General features: G+C 34.4%; 1 protein-coding gene across 1 annotated transcript; it reads right to left on the bottom strand.

Annotated features, from left to right (window-relative positions):
* Nucleotides 1-9,405: 9,405 nt before the first annotated feature.
* Nucleotides 9,406-17,013, bottom strand: LOC145612453 (uncharacterized). Its single transcript, XM_081667821.1, has 5 exons — nt 16,837-17,013; nt 14,616-14,694; nt 13,650-13,763; nt 9,722-9,823; nt 9,406-9,582 (listed from the first exon to the last, which is right to left on the bottom strand). Exons 1-5 carry the CDS (start codon nt 16,926-16,928, stop codon nt 9,535-9,537), a joined length of 435 nt encoding a protein of 144 aa, XP_081523947.1. The 5' UTR covers nt 16,929-17,013; the 3' UTR covers nt 9,406-9,534.
* Between the last annotated feature and the right edge of the window lie 7,074 nt (nt 17,014-24,087).

The following is a 24,087-nucleotide window of genomic DNA, read 5'->3' as shown; positions in this document are numbered from 1 at the left end:
AAGCTTGAACAATATCATGTTCGACTCGAAATAATGCTTGTGAACAACTCATTTATGCACATTTATGTTCACGTTCGATTATAACTCGGTTAAAGCTTGCTCAAGCTCAAAAAATCTCTATTATGTTAAAACTGCTTTAGTATATTTATATATCTTTTACTCATATTTATTTGTAAAAATTACAAATTATTACATCTTAAATAGGCATGAAAACTTTGGCAATTTTTTTTTTTTTACTATAGCTTGTTTCAACATGGTTCACTTAAGCATGGCTTGACCCTCGCTCAGCTTTGCCAATATTGGTATTTTGTTGTATAGGTTACCAAATAAAGTAATACTACAATTAATATTTTATCCATTCTCTTTTAGTTGCAACATTTTGACTTTTACGTCTGTCAATGCATAATTTCAATCATTTATATCTCTAATTTTAGATAAGTAAATAGTATATAAAATTGACATTGTAACAATTATATAAATTAAATTGAAACCAAAATCTGTTCCCACATGGCTATATTTCGTTTAACATAAAAGTCAATAAAAAAAAGTCAGATGAGAGACACACGTTACACCTAAAGAAAGTATGCCCCTGTTTGGGAGAAAGCTGAAAGCTGAAGCTGATTGAGTTAGCTGATTTTGACTAGCTGATTTCATTAACTGATTTGACTAACTTATTGTATTAACTGATTATATAAAAGTGTTTGGTAAATAGCTGATAACTTAAAGGTGATTGAGTATGTGAAATGACCAATAAGCTAATTGTGGGGTAGGTAATTTAGATAGGATGTTAAATTAAATGAGGTTATAAGTAGGGTTGTTAAACGGGTCAGGTCGTGTCGGGTACGTGTTCGTGTCGATGTTAAACGCATTGAAAAACCATTGACCCAAACCTAACCCATTTATTAAACGGGTTGGAAACCCTTGACCCAAACCTAACCCATTTATTAAACGGGTTGGAAACCCTTGACCCAAACCTAACCCGCTTATTAAACGGGTTACCCATGTAACCTTTTACCCATATAGTATGTAATAAACTATAATATTCAATTTAAAAATTAAAAAGACATACATTATTAATTCATTAATGATACTACAAGAGTTTAAAGTTTGTAATTCTAGCAAAAGTACTACAGGAATTTAACAACTATACATAAGAATTGTCCCAAATTAATAGCCAAATTTTAATTAACAAAAGTTGAAATTTATTTTATCCGCGAAATTAACTGCCAAAAATTACCTAAATGTATACTTGGTGCCAAGGCAATTTACAAAGTTACAAGTTTAGGATAAAATTTTCAGTTTTTTTTACTACTTAATTAATAGGTTAAGCGTGTCGGGTTCGGGTTAGCGGGTTGTCGTTCAAACCATTTATATAATTGGGTTATACGTGTCGGTTTCGGGTTGAAAATTTCAACCCAAACCTAACCCGTTTAATTTCGTGTCGGATTCGTGTCGACCCAATTATGTAAACGGGTCGAGTATACTTGACCCAAACCCGATTATGTCGTGTCGAGTTCGTGTCGGGTTATCGTGTCGTGTCAGCTTTTGACAGCCCTAGTTATAAGTGTCATTTCACAATAATTAATGAATAAGTTAATTGAAAAAGCTCCTAAAATGAGCTTTTTCAAAAAGAGCTTATTTAGTGGAATAAGCTCTTTCAATGAGCTTACTACCAAACACTTGTATTAGCTTGTTTGACTAGTCAATCAGCTAAAGTTAGTCAAATAAGCTAATATACCCCCAATAAGCTTACTACCAAATATGGCCATAACATTTTATATATATAAAAAATAGTGTTATGTTATGAAATATAATAATGTATGTCCATTATGTATAACATTGTAACCTCCTAGGCATTATTACTTCCGTAACTCCTTTCAACTTATTGTATTCCATTTGTAACCCTTGCTAATAATGACTCTTCATTGCTCTTGGAGAGTTACTATGTCTTCATGTATATATATATATAGGCATTGCCTAATGAAGAAATGAATGATGATTAACACTTCCATCTTCCTCTTGTATTTTACTATTCTTTTTTTTCTTTATTTTATAACACGTTACACCTCAAGATAAACGAATAAAATAATTTACATTATATGAGGACAACGGTTTAAGTGTTCGCCTAAGGGCAACCTAGCTAAGCGTTGGGAGAAGAAGGGACACAACTATCCACAGTCCCAGGAAGTGAGACTAAAAACTATTCATAGCATATTAACATCCACAAATTAGCCAAAGTTGTAAATCATCCATTCATTCTTAAAAGACGGCCACATATACACAAGTTTGACGTTACATTAGAGAAAGAGACACCAATCAATTACAATTATAGCACAAAAGATGGGATAAATCATGTAGTGTGCATGCATAGCACACGCAAATTAGCACTATTTAGCAGCAACCTTTGAAATTTAATTATTCGCCTTATCTTCAAGTCAATTTGATATGATAGATATTTCATGGTCGTAATTCATAATTATCCAAACTAAAGTTTGATTATAACTATGCAATAATATTTCTAAAGAGTTTTGTTATTTTAATACTACGAAATTTATAATAGTGCTTAAGTTTTTAGCAACATAAATGAGACAAAATCCCGTCACACCGGACATCACAAGCAAAAAGACTGAAAGACATACAATGACTGAATTGCATGCATGCCAAATTTAATTTTGTACTTCGTATGATTATGATTACTATTTTTCTTTTGGCTAAGGCTAATCCTATCTAATCTTAGCCCACTTTTAACTAATATCCAATAAATAAAGAGATTTGGTGTGACCCAAGATCTCAGTCTCAATCATAGTCTTTAGATTGAGCTTAATCATATTGTTTACGTCTCTTTTTATATTCTTTCACGGGGAACATGGGACATATCAAATTCATCAACTGTTCAAGTAATTAATCTCATCTTTAGTTAATAATCGCAAAAGTTAGAATGTGTAAGATTCCTGAATAATCAATTTTATTGAAACTCATTGTAATTATTATCCACATTTGAGTTGTTAAAGAAAATCATCTTAGGAAACTTGCTAACCTCTGAAAATAAAGGCCCAAATTTAAGGGTGTGTGGACTATGGAGTAATAGGAACTTGCTAGTTGTAAATTGGCAATAATTTTTTTTAAAAAAACATGTTATACTAATTAATGAAATCAACAAACAAAAACACATATCTTTTTATGATTCACTTACAAGAATTAATTTCTAAGCTAAATTTACCGATAAGTAACGCTTGTGTAATGACTGTGTAAAAGATGGAGTTAACAAATTCAAGGCATATTCTAACATATAAAGTGTGTATTAGGTATATTCTACATCTTTTATGCCCTTTGATACCAAAATTTTACATGTGAGATATATCGAGCAACCTGTCTTGAAGCTGCTCGATCTCTTCTAAATTTTTCATTAGTTATTTATTTATCCTCAAAGTGGGACCAAAATATACACAAAAATAACTTGAAACACGAACCAATTGTTAATGGAAAACGACTCATCAAAAACATCCTTACATTAAAATGGACCACTATCTATAATTTATACTATATGCATGCAACTCTGGATATTTGATTTATATTATGGCAACGAGTTGTTTATAGTAGAGGCTAACACATTTTTATATGAAATGGCAATGCCAAAAATCCAATTTTCCTGGGTTTATCCTTCTGAGTATATGCTATATGCTGTGTGGATGTGTCCCACACCTTGATTCTCCACAGATCTTGTATGATCTAACGCATTTTCCACAATTTTATGTCCATACGGGTAACTAAACAACAGAAAGGGACGTACTGCCGAGCAGTCATTAGCTAACATCGCGGGTAAATATTATGAATTTTGTTCGTGGATGCGATTAGCTTAATTAACAATAATTTATGAGGTGAGATTGATACAAAGTATAAATTAATAGTCATCTCACTATCTTTGTGGTTTCTGCCTATACAATAAAAGCCGATGGTTTTGCTTGATTTGACGAGCATAATTACATTTATGCTCGTACTTTCCTCTCTTTCATTTGATGATAATAGCTAACTTTTTTTTTTATTTTTTTTATTTTTTTTAATAAAAAATTTAACCAGATTATATTTGCCAATGGCCTTGTTTGGGAGAAAGTTGAAAGCTGAAAGCTAAAACTGATTGAGTTAGCTGATTTTATTAACTGATTTGACTAACTTATTGTATCAACTGATTATATAAAAGTGTTTGGTAAATAGCTGATAGTTTAAAGGTGATTGAGCATGTGAAATGACCAATAAGCTAATTGTGGGGTGGGTAGTTTAGATAGGATTTTAAATTAAATGAGGTTATAAGTGTCATTTCACAATAATTAATGAATAAGCTAATTGAAAAAGCTCCTAAAATGAGCTTTTTCAAAAAGAGCTTAATTAGTGGAATAAACTCTTTCAATAAGCTTACTACCAAACACTTGTATTAGCTTGTTTGACTAGTCAATCAGCTAAAGTTAGTCAAATAAGCTAATATACCCCCAATAAACTTACACTTGTGTGTATATATATATATATATATATAAATCACAAAAGAAATTCAAATAAGCTACGTGAATGATGATCAAAGTCAAAGTTGTCAACTACTCCCTCCGTTTTTAAATACTTGCTCCATTTCTATTTTTTGCACTATTCATTTATCCTACTATGACTAATTTTTGTGATTTATACAAAAGAAAAAATATAGTCTTGTGGGTACTTGTTGGAATCATCTAAATGAATAGATTTTTAATTTTCAATTGTTAGAATTTATATTTATTGATAATTAAAGATATTAGTGATCAAAGATTAGTATCGGCATGCGTGTCCAAGAGAAATGGAGCAAGTATTTAAAAACGGAGGGAGTAATAAGAAATGAAATAAGGGTCTGTTTATATTTACTGAATTGATTGGAGCTGAATAAAGCTGAAATGAATATTTTATGAGAGAAGGAAATTGGGAGCTCAACTGAACTGAAATTAGCTGAAGTGAACAGGCTCTAAGTAATAGAATTGAAAAAAAATGAAAGAGTTTTTAGATATAGTAATACTTCGTATTAGAGTGTAATTTTTATAGGTTAGGGGAAAAAGCAATGACCTAAAACAAAACAAGTGGGTTATATGCGGGTTGCAATTTTATTGTTTGAACGAGAAAAAATTCTCAGCCTAAGATTGGATTGACCATATTTTTAATCTTGCTTTGATTTTTGTAGTGACAATTTCATATGATAAATAATAAATAACAAAAATAAAAAAATAAAAAATAAAAAAAAAGAAGAAGAATAATAAGAGCAAGTTCCACTAGACCACTAGGTGGGCCATCGAGTTATTGAAGAAAATATCCTTGCAAAAAAAAAAAAAAAAAAAAAAAACCAAAAATAAGGTTATTGAATGAAGAAAACATGAGACTAATTTTCTTCAAAAAAAAAAAAAAAAAATACTAATTAAACACACAAATGAACAAATTAAATAATCACATGTGAACAAATATATTGGAACTGAACTAAATATTTTATGAGAGAATGAAATTAACAACTTAATCTAACTTATTGGAACTGAATTGAACTGAGCTAAAAATGATCTAAAGAGAACATACCCTAATGTAGTGAATTTGGAATCAGATTGACAAAAAACACAAGAATTGGTCCATCTCCTAATTCCATCCTTATCCCTATGATTTTAAAAATGGTATCGGTAATATGGTTACTATCTATCTATTAACCATACTAAAAACAAATCTTTCCATGACATTTGTCATCATTTTATGAAAAATTTTCCCGCCTTTTTCGCTTTTCTCTCTTTCTCTCTCTCTAAAGATAAAATCTTTAAGTACACTATTTATACCCTATGATATTTTCTTTCCAGTTTAATTAACAATCACATTCCATATATACATAAACAAAATATTTCTGAATATCTTTTACATACTTTATATTTTGAAATATAATTGTCAAAAATATTTAACAATCGTGCATTGCACTAGATTTTAATCTAGTCTATAACTTTTTACTAAAGGCAAAACCAGGAATGACACATGTCATTTCCTGGTTAAAAATTTTCCCTCCAAATTTTTTTTTATTTATTTTTTTAGCCAAAGCTTCTTAGAGAAGTTTTTAATACAAACTATACAATAATATTTCACTTCCTATTTGATAAGTATATTCCATTTGTACACATTCAAACAAGGATATAATAATAAGTATATATATATATATATATATATATATATATATATATATATATATATATATATATATATATATATATATATATATATATATATATATATTTATATAATACAATATTATGCAATGTAATAGTTTTCTATCTATAACTTTATAATGTAGTTCATAGTTATTTTTATTAGTCGTGCATATATTATTCTCTCTGTATTCTTTATTTTTTAAATTTTTTTTGTAATTACAGAATTTTATTCTATTTTGAAATTAGGAATAATTTTTTATAATTAAATAATAGTGTTAAACTAATGATAAGTATTAAGTAATAAAAAATATCATGCATGGCAAGGGACTTAACCTAGTTTTATTATAAAAGACTATATCAAGTCGCAGGTATTACCTTAGGAATTCCAAACAAGTCCATTCAAAATCAAGAAAGTTTGTTATATGTATTCTATATTATCTTTATCCAGCTTCTATAAGAATAGATATATAAATATGTAAGAAACTAAGAATAGATATAAATACTTGTAGTAGTGGATAAGATAAGGAAATGGCAAAATGGTAGCATCCGAGAAATGTTAGACATGCATGCATGTTACACATATATTGATGTATACGTGATAATTAATTACTATATTAGATGGCAATGTGCTAGCTCATCGTCTCCAATGTAGAAAGGTAGGTCTTGGCTTGGCTCACTTAGAATGAATGTGCTAATTGAATTAGTAATGTCATCCCAAATTCATCCCACGAGATTACATTACACTTATCACTTGTTAAGGAGGGTTGATGAGCGATTTGTCAATGGGTTATGCTCTCCTTAAAGAAAAATTTATGGACGACCGATAATTTTTTTGACTTATTTTTTTTTTTGGGTTTTTCTATACAGTGTCCCTGAAATATTGACTTTTCCAAGCTGTGTCCACCCATTTAAAAATTCTACGCTGTACCCCTAAGGTACCTTTAGTGTCTACGCTAGCTATAACCCTACCCTAATCCTTTCGTTGAATAAAGTTAACTTTTCGTTAATTTCAAAATATAAATTAAGTAAAAAAACAAAAATACCCAAAACACCCAAACACCTCTATCTCCTCCATCACAAGTACCCACCATCGCACCACCGCCGCATCTTCTGCCGCACTTTCGATTCAGCTGCATCGCCGCACCACAGTGGCTCGCCTTCTCTCCTCGACCCACCGCCGCATCATCCTCTCCCTCCTTCTCTCTCAGTTCTCCTTTTACTGCCAGATTTTCGACCATTTTTCGAAGATTTTTTTGCGCGTAATACGAACAATTTCGACCAATCAAACCATATTCGTGCAGATTTTCATTGGAAAAATTAATAAAAACAAGTTTTGTGTATTTAATCTCAATCTAATTGAACCAAAATTGATGATTTAACAATTAAAATCAAATTGGGGGAAAAATTAGAATTTGGTGTCATTTGATTGCGGTGGTGCGGGACTGCTGCGGTGGTTCGATTATGGTTGCGCTAATGCAGGGGTTGCTGGTGTTTTGTTATTTTAGGGGCTGAGGTGAGAGGAGAACCTGGTCGGTGGTGTTTGTTGGTTCGTTCGGCTGGTTTGTTTTGGTGCGACGGAGTGCAGGGAGCAGCTGGGAGTAGGGTTGTGGGTTTTCTGGTGCGGGAGCGGGCAGTGGGCGGTCGAGGAGAGAGGGGCGAGCCACTGTGGTGCTGCTGGAGGTGCGGCTGGAGGTGTAGTGGTGGCTGGTGGGTAGTTGTGACTTGTGAGGGAGGAGAGAGGTGGTTGGGTTTTTTTTTTTTTTTTTTTAATTATTTATGTTGAAGTTAACGTAAAGTTAACTTAAGTTAACGGAGGGATTAGGGTAGGGTTACATCGTAGACACTAAAAGTACCTTGGGGGTACAGCGTGGAATTTTAAAAATGGGTGGGTACAGCTTGGAAAAGTCAATACCTCAGGGGTACTGTATAGAAAAAAACTTTTTTTTTTTTTTAAAGGCATATAGAGACAATAGGTTAAATGGAATGATTTAGACATAAATCTCATGCATTAAAAAAGACATTTGTATTTTAGATACTTCATAGTTTTTTTAGATACTTCATAGTTTATGTTCCACCTTTTAACAATTTGCTTTTGTTTAGGTGAAAGCATTTCAATAATCTATTGAATAATAAGTAATACTTCCTCTGTTCCTTTTTGTTGGTTACACTTAGATTATTTTCTTTTAGGAAAAGATTTCAGACATAACCAATAAAAAGATATAGCAGTAGTAAGAGTATTACAAATTCTTTCCAAAAAAGAGTATTACAATTGGTGAGAGAAGTGTAATAAGAAAATTTGTCTTTCCTAACATTATCCATTACAATATTAAAAAAATAAAAAAAAAAATGTCACGTTGAAAAAATTATTCCAAGAAGATGCTAGGGAAATGTCAACCATAATGGAATTGTGGTATGTGGATCCAATTATCAGGAACAAATTATATCTTATCTCCTTTATCTACTCATTTGTGTTTATTGCCTAGTCAATTGCATCAACCAATTCCAAAATAAATTAGATTCAATGAATCATAAAATAAATTTCTATGAGAAACTTCCGGCAGATTTTCGTGCAGAAATTTCTATGACAAAACATCCAGAGCAAATGTACCTGATTCTTGGTAGAATATTCGGTATTCAATACTACTACTCGTCTACTCGTACAATTTTCCTTCAACGGTCTTCTAAACTACGATTTGTTATTTTGTCACGAAAAGGCCCTAACATATTTTCACATCCTTTTCTTGTAAAAAGCATTCACGTTTCATGGAAGCATGGAACCCAGGAGTACATCATGGTTCCTCATTCTTTCAATTTACGACTCGTTTAGCAGACGATAAATTGGTTATACATGTCAATTGACAAATTGACCATGCCCCTTTTCTCATTTCGGCGATACTTTAGGATAAAAGTACGCAATTGTACTGTACCTTCTATATTCTTTAACTCCCTGTTTTAATCAATATGTTCTGTTAGACCAATCATCTATACTACCAGGCACCAGCCCTCACTTTGTACAAGAAGTTTGAATAGAGCCATGGTATTCCCGAATCAAGCATATCTCTTTTAGACTTTAACTCTTGCTTCTTTTTCTCATAGAACGGAAAAGTTGGGGATACAACTGCTACAGTAGTTATGTGTGTTTCAATGAGTTTCTATTATTGAATCCTCTTTTGCTGAAAGAATCAGCATGAATACATGAATTATGATCAAAATGTATAAATACAAGAATAAGAATGTAAGGATTGATTTCACCAATTTGGGATGAAAGTTAATCTCTCGAACATGTACAAAGTCCATCAATCTACGGCTAAAAACTCAGATGGCCACAATTTGATGCGTAGGAAAACTTCTACCATCTAACAAAGAATCCCAGAATAGCATGCCAATATCCATCAAGCTGCCACACAATAGCATTAGTGTATTACACTCAAACTATCGATATTTGAAGGCTTCTCAACCCATTAAAGCATTGAATTATAGTACATACACAGTTACAGCTTACAGGCTTACAGCATAATAGAAAAGGCAAAACATACCTGACCCAAAATAGTCTTTCCTGTATGGCCTTCGATGACTAAACCAGCAGTAAGGCCAATCATTGCCCACGCTCCATTGATAGCTTCAATTTGACGTCTTCTCTGTGGTCATAAACTTCTGTTACATTTTGTTTATGTGTGAATGGAAAAGAGGAGGGGGGAGGCATTAATGCAAAGGTCCTAAACCCTCACGTATAAGAATTTTCCGTTTGAAGTTCAAGCACCAGTAAAATTCATAAATACTTCTTAATAGTTTTCTCTATCCCATCCTCCCTCAATTACTCCAATTAAGTGGAAGACAACATTGGAAATCTAACTATAATCTTATTCTATTTTAGGGGATGTGATAGTTCTCTGTGAACACCCAAAAATAGTATATTTTTTTTACTATAGTACCGAACAGATTAACATCAAGCAAATTTACACGTTGCTGGACCCCATCCAGGCAGCATGGAGCAATGATTTATTATTGCTTTTTACCAAAAGAACCCCAAATGAATTACAGAAACAGATGCTCTGTCTCTCATGTTCTGCCAGGTAGAACATGCAAGGCTCAGGCAACTATGAAGACGAAGAAAGGATGGATCAAAGCAGCTCACACAGAAAACTAAAGCTGAAGAGATAAGCTTCTACTATAGGCCAGTAGCTATGCTCATCAGGGATCAGGCCGTCCTTACATAAAGTATGAGAGTATGAAATTAAAAGAAACAGTAAGTCAAATACCCTGTGGGCCTCTTTATCACAAATATATTTACTCATAATATATCAATTGGCTAGTTTCACAATTAATCTAGGCAGGTCAGACACAAGGTTCTACATATTTTAGATCTCCCAAAACCCTGGCAAGGGTAGGTGCCACTCTATAAAGTTGATTCCCTTCTTTCTCGGCAACAAATGGGTGTTTCGATTCAGTAAATAGGCTGGATGCCTTCTAAACCCATTTGGTGTGGTGGCATTTGCAGCAGCTTCCACATGGAGTCCTAAGTTTGTGCTTAGGGAGACTTAACTCCTCATTCAGAAGTGAGGACTATGAGGAGCGACAACAGGCCTTGGATGTGGATATTTCCTTGTGGAATGAGCATTATCCTAATAGCCTTCTCGAGGGGCATATGCCTTACCCGATGGCACATAATCACTTTCTCCATAATCCCCACCCCTCAAAAACGTTACAAACTGATTCTAATCACTTTTTTCAATTTAGTCAACTTAATGCCAATGGCTCACAACAATTACAATACTACTATCCTCATTGCACGTCTTTGATTTTAGGGAATTCCTCCTCCATTCATTCATTATATTCATATTAGTTTTCATCCAATAAAGCCATTTCTTTAACATAAATTTTACACATTCAATGCGTGGAACGGATAAAGTTTCGACTTTAGAATATTCTCAATTTGAAAAGGGGTAGGATTTTATGTACAATAAAAAGGGGTCATGTGTCTTCTATTTCAATGCACAACCAAGGTGAGAGATTACAAACACTCTTAGGTTTCTAGAGTAGATGTTTTGAGAGATGTGGATTGTAATTCTGTTATAGAACAGATTTCTAACCCCAAGATTAACACAAAGAACAGTAAATTAAGGCTTAAAGCTTGAGTAATCACTACAAGAAAACAGTCAAATTACGACGGACTGGTTCCGACGGACCTGAAATTCTGTCGGAAAAAGCGATATTTCCAACGGATTTAAAGTCCGTCGAATATTTCCGACGAATTTAACATTTCCGTTGCAAAATTTCCGACGGAATTTATTTCCGTCGGAATTAAGTGCTTTCCGACGGAATTTTCCGTCGGAATTTATAATTTCCGACGGAATTTTCTGTCGGAAAATTATTTAAAAAAAATTAAATTAAATTTTCCCAAACCCTAAAGCAGCCCCGCCCTTCCCCCTTTCTTATTTCCGCCTCTCTTCCTCTCTCTTATGTTTCTTCTCTCTCCTTCTCTCTCCTTCTCTCTCTCCCCTCCTTCGTTCTCCTTTCCCTCTTCTCCTTCCTCCTTCGTTCTCCCTCTTCTCCTTCGTTCTCCTTCTTCTCCTTCTTTTTCCTTTCTTCTTCTCTACACCGCCCTTCCTATCTCCTTCGTTTCTTTTCTCTTCACCTACATCAAACACCGGCAACAACAACGATACAACACCAATAGCAACATCAAGCTCCGTCAACCACCACCAACATTAATCGCAACAGCGGCGCAACACCAACAACCGCGCATCAACAGCAAACCCAACAACCACCGTCTTTTTTTTGGTAGATCTTGTTTTAATTTAGGATAGATTTGTAGATCTAGTTAATTTTATATGTAATTGTAATGATTGTAAATTTAATTAGATAATTGTATATTTATATATTTGATTTAATTTTAGTTGGTTAATCAACGTTTTATTTGATGAAATTTTGATTAAATATGTAGATCTACTGGCTTTGAGTTTTTGTGTTGATTTTGTTGTGTAAATTTTCGTTTTTTTGGGCTAATTTTCGTTTTTTGGGGGTTAATTTACGGTTTTTTTGGGTGCTTTTCGTTTTTTTGAGCTTAGTTTTCGTTGTGATGGTGTCGGTGGTTGTGTATGGTGGTGGGATAGGGTCGGTGGTGGTGTCGGTGGTGGTATGTGGTTGGGTCTGGGATAGGATCGGTGGTGGTATGTGGTTGGGTCTGGGATAGGGTCGGTGGTGGTGTGAGGTTGTGGTTGGGTCTGCATGGGGGGCTGGTGGTGTGGGGTGGTAGCTGGTGGTGTGGTGTGGGGTGGTGGCCTGGTGGGAGGCTTTTTTTTTTGTTTTTTGTAAAGGGTTTTCCGACGGAATTCCCGTCGGGAATTTCCGACGGAATCATTTTCCATCGGAAATTTCCGACGGACTCTTCCAAACCCCGAAAACCTCTTCCGATGCGTGAAATCCGTCGGGGTGGATTTTCCGACGAGTACTATTCCGACGACACTTTCCGACGGAATTCCGTCGGAAACACGATTTCCGACGGAAAACAGGGTGTTTCCGACGGAATTTTTCCGTCGGAATTAAGCTGTTTTCTAGTAGTGAATTAATTGCTAATGATTTGGGAATACAAACTAAGAAGGATAACTATAGCTTTAGGCTATAAATCTCAAGGTAGCTTGAGGCTACTATTCTCATGAAGAACTCACTGAACTCACTTAATTTCTGGATAATTCAACTACTAAGCTTACTACTACATTTATACTCAAACTTCTAAGGAACAATTAGCCTTCATGTCACTACTTAACCAAAATAGCTAAACCAACCTAAGACCTTGTTACCGCTTGTTGCTTGCTTTCCCTAACTTCTCTTAAATGAGTTTTGTCACTTTGCTCTTTGGTGCTTATTGACTCAAGTCACTCTTTTCTTTGCTTCTGCTGTCCCCTTCTCATCAGTTGCCGGTTCTTGACTGTTGACCCTCGTATGGTGATCCATCACAAATTCAAGAGGGGTTGTGACTTGTGAGGGTTAGTTATACTCTGTAATTGTTAATAGTGAACTCACGGTTTTTCCCCGACTAGTTAGTGAGTGGTGCATTTCCGTAAAATATCTTCTCCCATTGTCTCTTATTTTTTGCACCTTTGATTTGTTCAATTATCTTGTCCAATTTGTGTGTTTTCACTTCTACTGATCCTAAAAAAATTGAGCCTATTATATGAAGAGTTGATCCAAGCCCATCAATCTTCATGGATTTAGATATCCATCATTAATTGCTCTAAGCCTACCACTGCTACCAGAGTGAGATGCTTCAAGATAAAACATGCAATTTAAGAATCCTCTTAAATGGAGTAACAAAAAAAAGGAGAGAATGTAAAGCAGCATGGCTAAGGAGTAAGGACTTCAGATCAATTGATGGACTCATATGACCCAATTCCCCATGTTTGTCACAAAGGAAAGCAGGACAAAATGTGCAGCAAATATGTTCAGGAAAAGAATTTTACAAACCTCAAATTTCTCTTTTGATCTTATTTCTACATATTGTTTTGCAGCTAATTTCTTGGCCTCCAATGGATCTACCATAAGTACTTCTTTCCTAAAACTCCCCTTTCCTGAAGAAGCCTGAAAGAGAAAAAGATTAACTCATAAATATATAGCATTGCCTCATCTAGCAATTAATGACATAGTCACATTGAAGAATCAAGCTCTTGTCAATCGGGGACATGAAATTTTGTTGTCAAGGAGTCATAATCTCACCACAAGCACCACTCAAGTCCAAAACATACAAGTAAAAGCTACAAGTCAATGATATATATTTTTTTAAAAAATTTTAATTTTTATGACGGTTAATAATACTTTTTTTAAAGTTTAATTTTTTGACAATTACTAGGAAACTATTAGGAAGACGCCAAGCTAAGAAGAAAAAAAAGCTGATTTCCTTAAGCTATAGATGATAATGAAAAATAGACTCCTTCTCAAAGCCCTATGTTTTTGCTGATTTGCTTACTATGATATAATAAAATGCACTAACCGGCTTTCAAAAAAAAAGATGATAATGAAAACACAAGTGATTTTAGGGATCAATTTGAAAAATTGAAGAGAATGTCATAATTATCATCCACTACTTAAATTCTATATGGACAATATCTCCACCTTCCAATATAATTTTTATTTGAAGTTCTTAGTAAATGGTATCATTAAAATATTAGTCAAGGATGAGGAGAAAGTTCAAGTACAGTATACTAATCAGGCAAGTGACCTGATATTTCGGCCATCCTCTAAAAAAATAAGTCTATTATCCAAGGATGAAGGGAAACAGCTCAAACAGGGAGTGACTCGATATCTACAAAATCAAGAAACGCAAACTGAAACTAACGGATTTGTCAAACTTGATCCAAAAACAAATTGTATAGCTAGAGTAAATCCAGATTATATGCAAACTAACTAACCCTTATCATATAATTGAAGTCATACATTAGAATCGGCCAGCATACGAAACGCACCCCTCGTAGGTGCAAACTGTCTTGAATGCTGCTTTCTCATCAAATGCCATCTGAAAGAAAGTAGCCATTAGTATTTACATTTGAGACAACCATTAAAGAAGTCAAAGAGAAAATCATCTGGGATTGAAATATTATTCAATTATCACTTATGAGTTACATTGACTGTACCAACATTTACAAACACAAAGGATATAAAATCATTTAACACTCAACACAACAACATAAAGGATATAAAATCATTTAACACTCAACACAAAGATAATAAGATTGTTTTTAATTTTTATTTTTTGGTAGAGAAGCTAAGCTCCCCCTGCCCCTAAACCTAAGCAAATGTTATATATTAGAGCTTCATGCCCCTTGTGTTGAATCATTTGGAAGTAAAGACGTAGCATTGATATAATAAAATTCATGATACAAAAGCCAGAGTGGTAAAATAGAACCAAATATAGCAATCTTTATTTCATGATACAAAAGCCAGAGTGGTAAAATAGAACCAAATAAAATTCATGATATAAACATTTGTACATATTGTGAATGAAGCTGTTAATATGACATACATAGTAGACAGCTAATGAAGCACGAGGAAGATATAGATCCCAATATAGCAACATAATTCTAGCCATTTTTAAAGCACAGTGTTTCTTCATTTCCATGGCCCCACCTTGGTTTTAAAAAGCACGCCTCGCTCCCAGGCTGTGGGAAATGGGCTTTAGCTAGTCGAGACTCAGACACCTACGGAAGGCGCGCGCCTCGTGCGCCTCAAAGCGCCTTGGGTAAGGTGCGCCTTTGCGCCTCAAGAAAAATAACTAAAGTTTAAGTTATAAATTGAAGAATGGTGGATATTTTTTTAAATTCAGACTACCTTAGATTTACATATATCATTATTTAATTTATTATGAATCTTTTTAATCGGTATCAAGTACAATCAAAGTAAAATATAATTTGAAATAAATATATAAATACATGCGCCTTGCATACAAAAGGCGGAAAGGCGCGCGCCTTCGCCTTGCGCCTAGGCTGCAAGGACCATTTGCGCCTTGGTGCGCCTTGCGCCTTTTAAAACTAAGGGCCCCACCACAAAAATCTTTAGCCTAGCATGACAACTGAGTGAACTGACATGGGGTTGAGGATAAAGCTTATGTGCCAATTTCAAAATGGTAGGAAAAAAGGAGTCCAAGAAAAGAGTCAAGTCAGGTTTACCTGAATAGCATAGCATACTGTGTCTAATTGTCTAATATCTAATGTACTCATACACAGCCTACTAATTTAACTCAACTCGAAGCCAATATATTACACTATATATTTTATAAGTAAGTTTAAGATCCTTTCCCTCCCTCTCTTGCATAACTAGCCTGATTTAAGAGAAGGTAAAATGCAAAAATGCTATGGCCTATTCATGTAGTGTGGATAGAGGTAAAGGGTAAGACGGCGTAAATTCATACCTCCATCGACCCTGAATGATGGGATACACTGGGTGGGCTAGAAGCTGAGTGAAACATCACTATTTCAGGAAACAGCGACCTTTTCCAGTCCATTAATAGCCAATATTGGAAGAATGGCGCATAAATCCTTATGGACATACAAACATATAAAAACCAAACATCTTTCTCAGCCAGAATATTGCCTAAATACTCCCTCATTTCGAAATCAATTGTCACACGGATAGTGTAATTTGAACTAGTGATGCGACAACTAGTCCTCCACTCCTCTAACATTGAACATATATGTCCAATAAATTCATTATATAACCCTAGTGAGCCGCCAACATTACAGTATGGACTGCACCGCGCTCGCCCTCATTAAACATTTATACGGCTTACCCTTGATGAATGCCGGGCTCTCAATACAATTGCAAGTATTTATGTAATTCCACAGCTCATGTATAGTGAAGAATTACCAGAATTTTCCCTAAAATTACAAGTACAACACAAATAATTACAATTTCAATTTGTATTTGTAAGCTGGGATTGGGGTTTCTCAAATTCAGTAGATAGTTCTAATTTCCAACTAATTTTGTATTGTACTATATTATTCAGGGCAACTTTGAACAGGGGCATGATTGAATTTCCCATAAATTATGCGAAATTCTCGAAAAAAGACCCAGAAAAAAAAATCGAAACTTGGACAAGTTGAGAAGATAGAAACAAGAAAATAATGAAGGGAAATATGGAAATGAAATTGAGTGAGCTTACTGCTGAATAGAAGCGGAACGTTGTTTGAGGAAGGATTGACGCGGGGTGGAGGGGATGATGCATCCAATGATTGGGAGAGCTGATGCTGCCATTTTCAGCTTCAAGCAATGGAGTACTATCTTCAGTTCTCTCTCTTCCCCTCTCCTTGGTCTTTGTTGTTAGTGGTTGAGGCAACAGGCCACACACTTCATCATTTCTTTTGGTTGTTTAGACAGCCACGAGGGTAGCCGGGCAAGTGATGAAAATTGATTTTTGGGATTTTTGAAAATTGGGAGAAAAACTCTACTCCTTCCGTCCTTAAATTACATTATCTTTTTAGCATTTATTCCTCACATAATAGAGAGAAAGAGGAATTAATTTAGGGACGGAGGGAGTAACTAGTTTAGTTATCCCTCACTTTCACACTTTATTATTTTACGCTGTGTGAGTATAAAGTAATTGAAATAAATACTCTCTTCGTCCTATTATTTTGTGTCTATGTTTTTGTGGGTGTTCCAAAATATTGTGTACCTTTACTCTTTTTCTTGAAATATTTTCTACTCCCTCCATTTCTTTATTAATGTCCACTTTCTATCATTTAATACTCACATAATAGAGAGAAAGTGGACATTAATAAAAAGACGAAGGGAGTACTTTTTATTATTCTCATACAATATTATCGTGTACTTTTTATCTTTCTAATAGAATATTTCCCTATTTCTACCGTTCTCCTTTATTACCGTGTTTGTTGATATACGTAGCCCAAAGGCAGCTTATGTCACAAGTTCACAACTTATTACTTCCCAATTTTACCACTCATGTACCTTCAATCCTTCATCACCACTTACAGTTTTACACTACCTTAAGTCCTTTTAGGGATATTAATGAGGCGGGGCGGGTCGGATGTTGGCTTTCCCATCCCCATCCCTATCCTCATCCCTGCGGCGGGTCCAAAATTCATCCCATCTCCCACCACGGCTGGTACAATTCCAAACCCATCCCCGCCCCACCCCCCACTTGGATCCACCCCCATCTAATCCTCACTCGAGACCCGCCTAATCCCCACCTCCCAAATACTACAATTATAATTAAAAAAATTATTGTTAATAATGCACTTTTTTTTTATTATTATAAATTTTAGTATAAAACAATATATTATATTTATTACTCTAATTTTTAAAAAAAAAATAAAATATAAAATTGTATAAAAGTATACAATGTTATTTTTAAAATATATAAAAGTGGGTATGGGGCTGGGAAGGGGTGGGTACAACCTAAAATCCACCCCCGCCCCATCACCCATGGCGGGTATGGTTTTTATTCCCATCCCCGCCCACCTAGGGGGATGGGGCGGGTCTCCTACTTGACCCGCCACATTGACATCCTAACACCCATTACCATCATTGACCACCACCGTCTTCATTCTGACATCGTGTAACTCATCAATATATCACCACCACCTTTCCTATATATGCCAATACAAGCACGAATACGCTTATACTCCCATAATCAATTCTCAAACTCTTTGAAGTATCTTAAAACATCTAAACCGCCATCAACAACTAACTTCTTATACCACCACTTCATTGCTATTTATACAAGTTTACCACATTCCTCCACGGAATCCATCTATTAATTATATATGTCAAATTGAGCTCAACTTTTTTCATCATTTTTTTCTTCTCAATTTTACTTCAACACATTTTCTCTCGCAATTCCAATACTCTCTCTTAGTATTCGTATTCATTTTTCCCTCTGTATCAAGTTTCAACCTTGACTATTCACACAAACTACAAGTCTACAATAATTTTATCTATTTGCAACTTGCACACCCCATGACACGCCAAAGAAGATAAAATCACAAAGATGTTACAAACTCAAATTTCCAACAATAACAAAAAATAAAAACCTTAAAATGCTGCCAATAATTCTCGACCCTTGAGAGTGCTAAAGAGATAAAGGCATCACTACAAACAAGATCCAAAAGCATGTGCTATAAATAAAGCAAAGTATCATTATCACATCTTAGCGACAATGGATATATTAAATTAAAAAAAAAAAAAAAAAAATTAAAAGTCATAATCATCAATAATATCTAATTGTTCTTCCTCTTTAATTACATTTCTTTTCCTACAATCAAAATATAAAACCGCGAATATTACATAACTCCATAACACAAACCACCCTAACAAAACCACCAATCCTACCATACATCCAAACCTCATCTCCGCCGTCCACGTGTACCCTCCACTATCATTCGCCAAATCTTCACCGTTAATCACCTCAATCATCTGCCTCCCAATAAAACCCGAAATTGAAAGTATCAAGCCCGCCAAAACCCACCCACAAACCCGCCTTCCTTTCAATAAACCCCACCCGACCCATATCGCTTCATGTCCGACCCGGCCCTCTACCACGGACACGACAAGCGCAACTGCAAGCACTGACATTAAATACACCTCGACCACCACCTGGGCCGCCGTCAAGTACCAGTACTCCACGGCAAACCTATTTACAATAGAATCTAATTGGGCCCACACCACCCACGCGATAAAGTTAAATAAGCACGTGAGTATGGGTGGGGACCATCTGACCCTGAGGGCAGCCATCGCTGCCCACAGAGTCACTTTCTTTTTCCTGCGAAGAGTAGCATGAGTCGAAACAACAATAGTAGTCAAAGCAATCAATGACAATAGAAAAATGGGAACACTGTGGAAGAGCTTACGATGAAGCAACTTCCTCGAGTCAGCTCGATACTCGTCTTGAATATTGGCTGCTTCTATCCAGATAGGAACCACATCGACGAGCCATTGAAGGCGGGCGATGTGGGATTTAAGGAAGCGTGGCGTGGCGGAGACGGAGTTGGAGGTTATGAGGATGGCCAGTGGGAGGGTGGTGAAAGTGTAGAGGATTAAGTAGAGGTTGGGATTGTGTAAGAAGATGATCTTCAAAGAATCTAGGAAAATGGAAAATAAAGGAGTTAAGAATTAAGTTGGTGAATAGGAAGTTGGATTTGGAAATTGGTCTAGTTGAATTAATTTCATTCTCTAACATTTTGAATTTGGTATAGAAATTAATTGCTGTTTATGGAAATATTATGTGTATTTGAGATGGGATTAATTAAAAGTAGAGGATTGGATTAAAAAGGAATGAAAGGCGTATTCAAAGAGAAGAATGAAGCAATGAAAGTAAAGTAAAGTCGTCGAAAATTGAAGTAAAGCAATTAGATGAGGAATGAGCGAGTACATGGCTAGTTGTATTACCCTGACAAGGTCGCGTGTGATCCGTAATTTCTTTCGACTTTTCAATATTTTTTTTGAAAGAAAAGTATTTAGGGAGGGGTGCGAGAGAAGTGCCTAAGCCTAATTGAAGATTTTCCGTGGGTTGTGTTTGGAGAATTATTCTTGGTATAATATGGTCACAAAGTGATTTGCTTTTAATTGTGGCTTAGCTTTCATTAAATACGAGACAAAAGTCTGCTGCATCTACACTCTTAGACGTTGTTTGGTTGCACATACAAAATGGAAATTTAATTACCAAGCCCCCTTCGTAATTCAATATTTTCATGATCTGTAAATACCCATATAACAACCAAACAAGTTCTAATCTGGCTCGCTGAGTCTTTCCTTTAAAAAAAAAAAAAAACCCAAACAAGTTTAGTTAATTCCTAGGAAAATTAATGTGGGATTTTAATTCGCATGAAATTATTTCCTTTGTCAGCCAAACAAGCCCTAATAGTTTTTGGGTTGCTATTCTTAATTTTAGTAGAGTACTAGGTTAAAATCATGTGCAATGCACAATTGTTAAATATTTTTGACAATAATACTACAAAATATATAGTATATAAAAGATATTCAGAAATTTCTCTCAAAAAAAAAAATATTCAGAAATATTTCATTTGGATATATATGGAATATGATTATCAAATTGGAAAGAAAATATCATAAGGTCTAATAGATAATTTAATTAAAGATTTTGAAAAAAAAATTAAAAAAAAAAGAGAGAAGCGAATAAGGTGGGAAAATTTTTTACAAGGTAATGACTAGTGTCATGGAAGGATTTGTTTTTAGTATATGACTCTATGTTAATAGATTTAATTGGATTAAAATGTATTCGTCTTGGAGTGGGTTGGTGCATAGATTTCTCTAAAATGAATATCTTTTTTTTATACATCCGGTGTACAGTAATATACTGTACATCGAGGGTCACTTTTTTTTATAATCAAATTTAGGGTCACTTTTACTATTTTTTGGATAACATTTGTCAATTAAGCATAAATAATTCGTAACTTTTATTTATGTCAGGGTAATTTTTATTCATATTAGGGTAACTTTTGTTCATTTTAGAGATAACTTTATAATGGATACAATATGTATTGTACATCTGATTTATTTAAAAATTTATGCTTAAAATTAACAAAATTAAGAGAGTGACCGACGAAATACTTTCTTCTTATTTAGGTGACTTAGGGTCTTAGTTTGCTTGGCATAAAGGGCCTGTATGTTCACGTTTACTGAACTGAGCTGAGTTGAATTGAACTGAACTGGTTGGAGCTTAACTGAACTGAATTGAGCTGAAATGAATATTCTATGAGAGAGGGAAACTAGAAGCTGAACTAAACTGAACTGATTGGAGCTGAACTGAACTGAAGTTTGAAAAATATTTAATTCATTCTTATTTTGTTGACGAATACTCCCTATATCCCTTATTATTTACACCATTTAAGCTAAAAGATCTCACAAAAAGCAAGCATGTGGTGCAAACAAAATGAGTTTTGGGGGCGTTGTTGGTAGTGTAGCTCTAAAAGCATCACACACGGTGCATTTGTTCAATTGTTCATGGATAGGAAAATCCAAAAATCTGACTTGTAAAAAGAGCATACTTGAATCATGTAATTTGACTAAACTAAAATCTAATCGACGAATGAATCCTCTACTAATAGTTCAATCTCACACTATTGCTTTCTCTAATTGATGGTTGACAATTGTAGAAGATAAAATGTCCATTTTATTCATCTATTTAAAGGTGATTTACTAAGGGCGTTTTTAAGGCTATGTTTAGTTCACCTTATAATTTTTACCTGATTTATTTCGTACTTATTTAGGGCTTGTTTGGCATCATTTTTTGTTTTTCAGTTTCCTGTTTTTTTTTTTGAAAACTAAAAACCAAAAACAAGAAACAAGAAAAAGGTGTTTTCACTTTTCTGTTATCAGTTTTCAAAATTATCATGATTTTAATAAGTCTAAATAATTTTTGATTCATTATGTGACATATATAATATACTTTTGAAAAACAAAAAACCAAAAAACAGAAAACTACAGTGATGCCAAACGAACCCTTATTTATTTATTTTTGATATGGTTTAAACTTATTTTTTCCTGATAAGGGTTACCCAACTTCAAATTACAACTAAAATAAGTTATAATAATTAAGTTTAGATAAGTTAAGTTAAGGGCCTGTTCATATTTACTGAACTGAACTGATTGGAGCTGAACTGAACTGAACTGATTGGAACTGAACTGAACTGAATTGAGCTGAAATGAATATTTTATGTGAGAGGGAAATTAAGAGCTGAACTGAACTGATTAGAGCTGAACTGAACTGAACTGAACTGAAATTAAGTAAATGTGAACAGGCCCTAAGTTCAGATTAGTTCAGTTAAGTTCAGACTAGTGAAAATCAGGTGAATCGAACACACCATAATTTGATTGTTTGATTTGACTAAACTTTGATCTCATATATATGCTAATCGAAAAGAGAAAAAAAAATCAAGTGGTATCTCGTTAGATTCCTAATAATACATGTATTCATTAATATATGATTTTCATAATTTTTTCATTAGGAAAGTACAGGCATTTAGCGATAAAAAATCTTTCATAAAAAGATAAAGTATAATAAAAACTTATGATTTTATTTGATATGAGCTGAACTTATTTTTTTTCTGATCTAATTTAAGAAGGTCACCCAAACCGAAATAAGGTGAATTAAACATAGCCTAAGTATTTAAAAAAAAATTCTCACTTTGTACAAATGAGTAAAATATGATAATGGATCATTCATTATAAGATTCAAATGGATATATAATAAATATTAAGGCAAGGGAGCACATACATATTAATGAAAAAGAATGAAAAATTTGTTATTTATGCATCGCTTATACATACATCCAATATTAAACTCGTAGTAAATACAAAACACACTTGATGAACGAAAAAGAACTTGGATCAAATCAAACACGATAGCCAAATGAAGGGGAAAAGAGCCACACTCAAACAATGAAATAAAATAGGGTTAGGAAGATTTTGGCTTAAAAGAGGTAGTGATTTTAAGCTTTCTTGAACTTAACTCTAAGAGGTGGAGCACCAACACCCAAAGCCCAAGTTCCATCTTCTTGAACATAAACACCCAAATCTCCGCAAATGGTCTCTTTGAAGCCAGGAAGATCATAAGCACTAGGGCAATAAACCAACTTATAATCAAAATGAAATCTTGGGAAAAACCTCTCGATTTTAAACCAACTCTTGACGGTGTTAGGACCACGAAAGCCGGTTGAACCACCAAGAATCACATACTGTGTTTCGTTAATTTGCTGATTGCCGGGCTTCAATGTCCATATAGGGGGTTGGTTGCATCCGTTGGAGGATGTAAAAGCTATGTTCATATCTGTGGAGAATGTAATATTGGCGGAGCCGGACTTGATTGGTTTGAAAGTTACAGGAATGCCTAGAGCCTTTGTGTCTGTCTCTTGGACTACATTTAGAGGGCATTTTTCGTAGGCATTTAAAGGTTTTGATCCTATGCCACCACCTCGGCGTTGGACCACTGGGAGGATGTAGTACTTTTGGCCACTTACCACCGGTTTAGCATCCGTGTCAAATATGTTTACTATTGTCACGGGAGCAGCTGGTGGTGGTGGAGGAGGGGTTGGGCCGTGGTTGTGATCGTGGTCATGGTCATGATCTTCATGAGCTGGTGGTGGAGGGACAGTGTCATGATCATGATCATCTTCAACCATTGGTGGTGGTGGAAGGACTGTGCCATGATCATGGTCATGATCGTGGTCGTCCTGAGCAATAACAGTGGTTAAAGTAAGAGCGAGCAAAAGGATGAGAAAGGAGGAAAGAATAGGGTTATTATATTTGGCAGCCATTTTTTGAACTTTCAAGTGAGTATTTGAACGATGATGTTAGCTAAGCTGGATGGATGCCAAGTATAATAATATGTCTCACTATATATAGAAAACACATATGTACGTACGAGGAATACTTGAAA

This window comes from Chenopodium album, chromosome 24 (assembly GCF_948465745.1).
Source record: "Chenopodium album chromosome 24, dcCheAlbu1.1, whole genome shotgun sequence".
NCBI classification, from domain to species: domain Eukaryota; kingdom Viridiplantae; phylum Streptophyta; class Magnoliopsida; order Caryophyllales; family Amaranthaceae; genus Chenopodium; species Chenopodium album.
The sequence above is the reverse complement of the archived record's forward strand: the minus strand, read 5'-3'. Positions and strand labels throughout refer to the sequence as shown.

Bases quoted from the DNA above. Each gene is read 5' to 3' on its own strand.
- LOC145612453 (XM_081667821.1), bottom strand. From the start codon at position 16,928: ATGGCAGCATCAGCTCTCCCAATCATTGGATGCATCATCCCCTCCACC. The intron at 13,764-14,615 runs GTATGACTTCAA...TTTCTCTTTCAG, and splicing joins GTATGCTGGCCGATTCTAAT to GCTTCTTCAGGAAAGGGGAG. The intron at 9,824-13,649 runs GTTTGTAAAATT...TTATGACCACAG, and splicing joins GATCAAAAGAGAAATTTGAG to AGAAGACGTCAAATTGAAGC.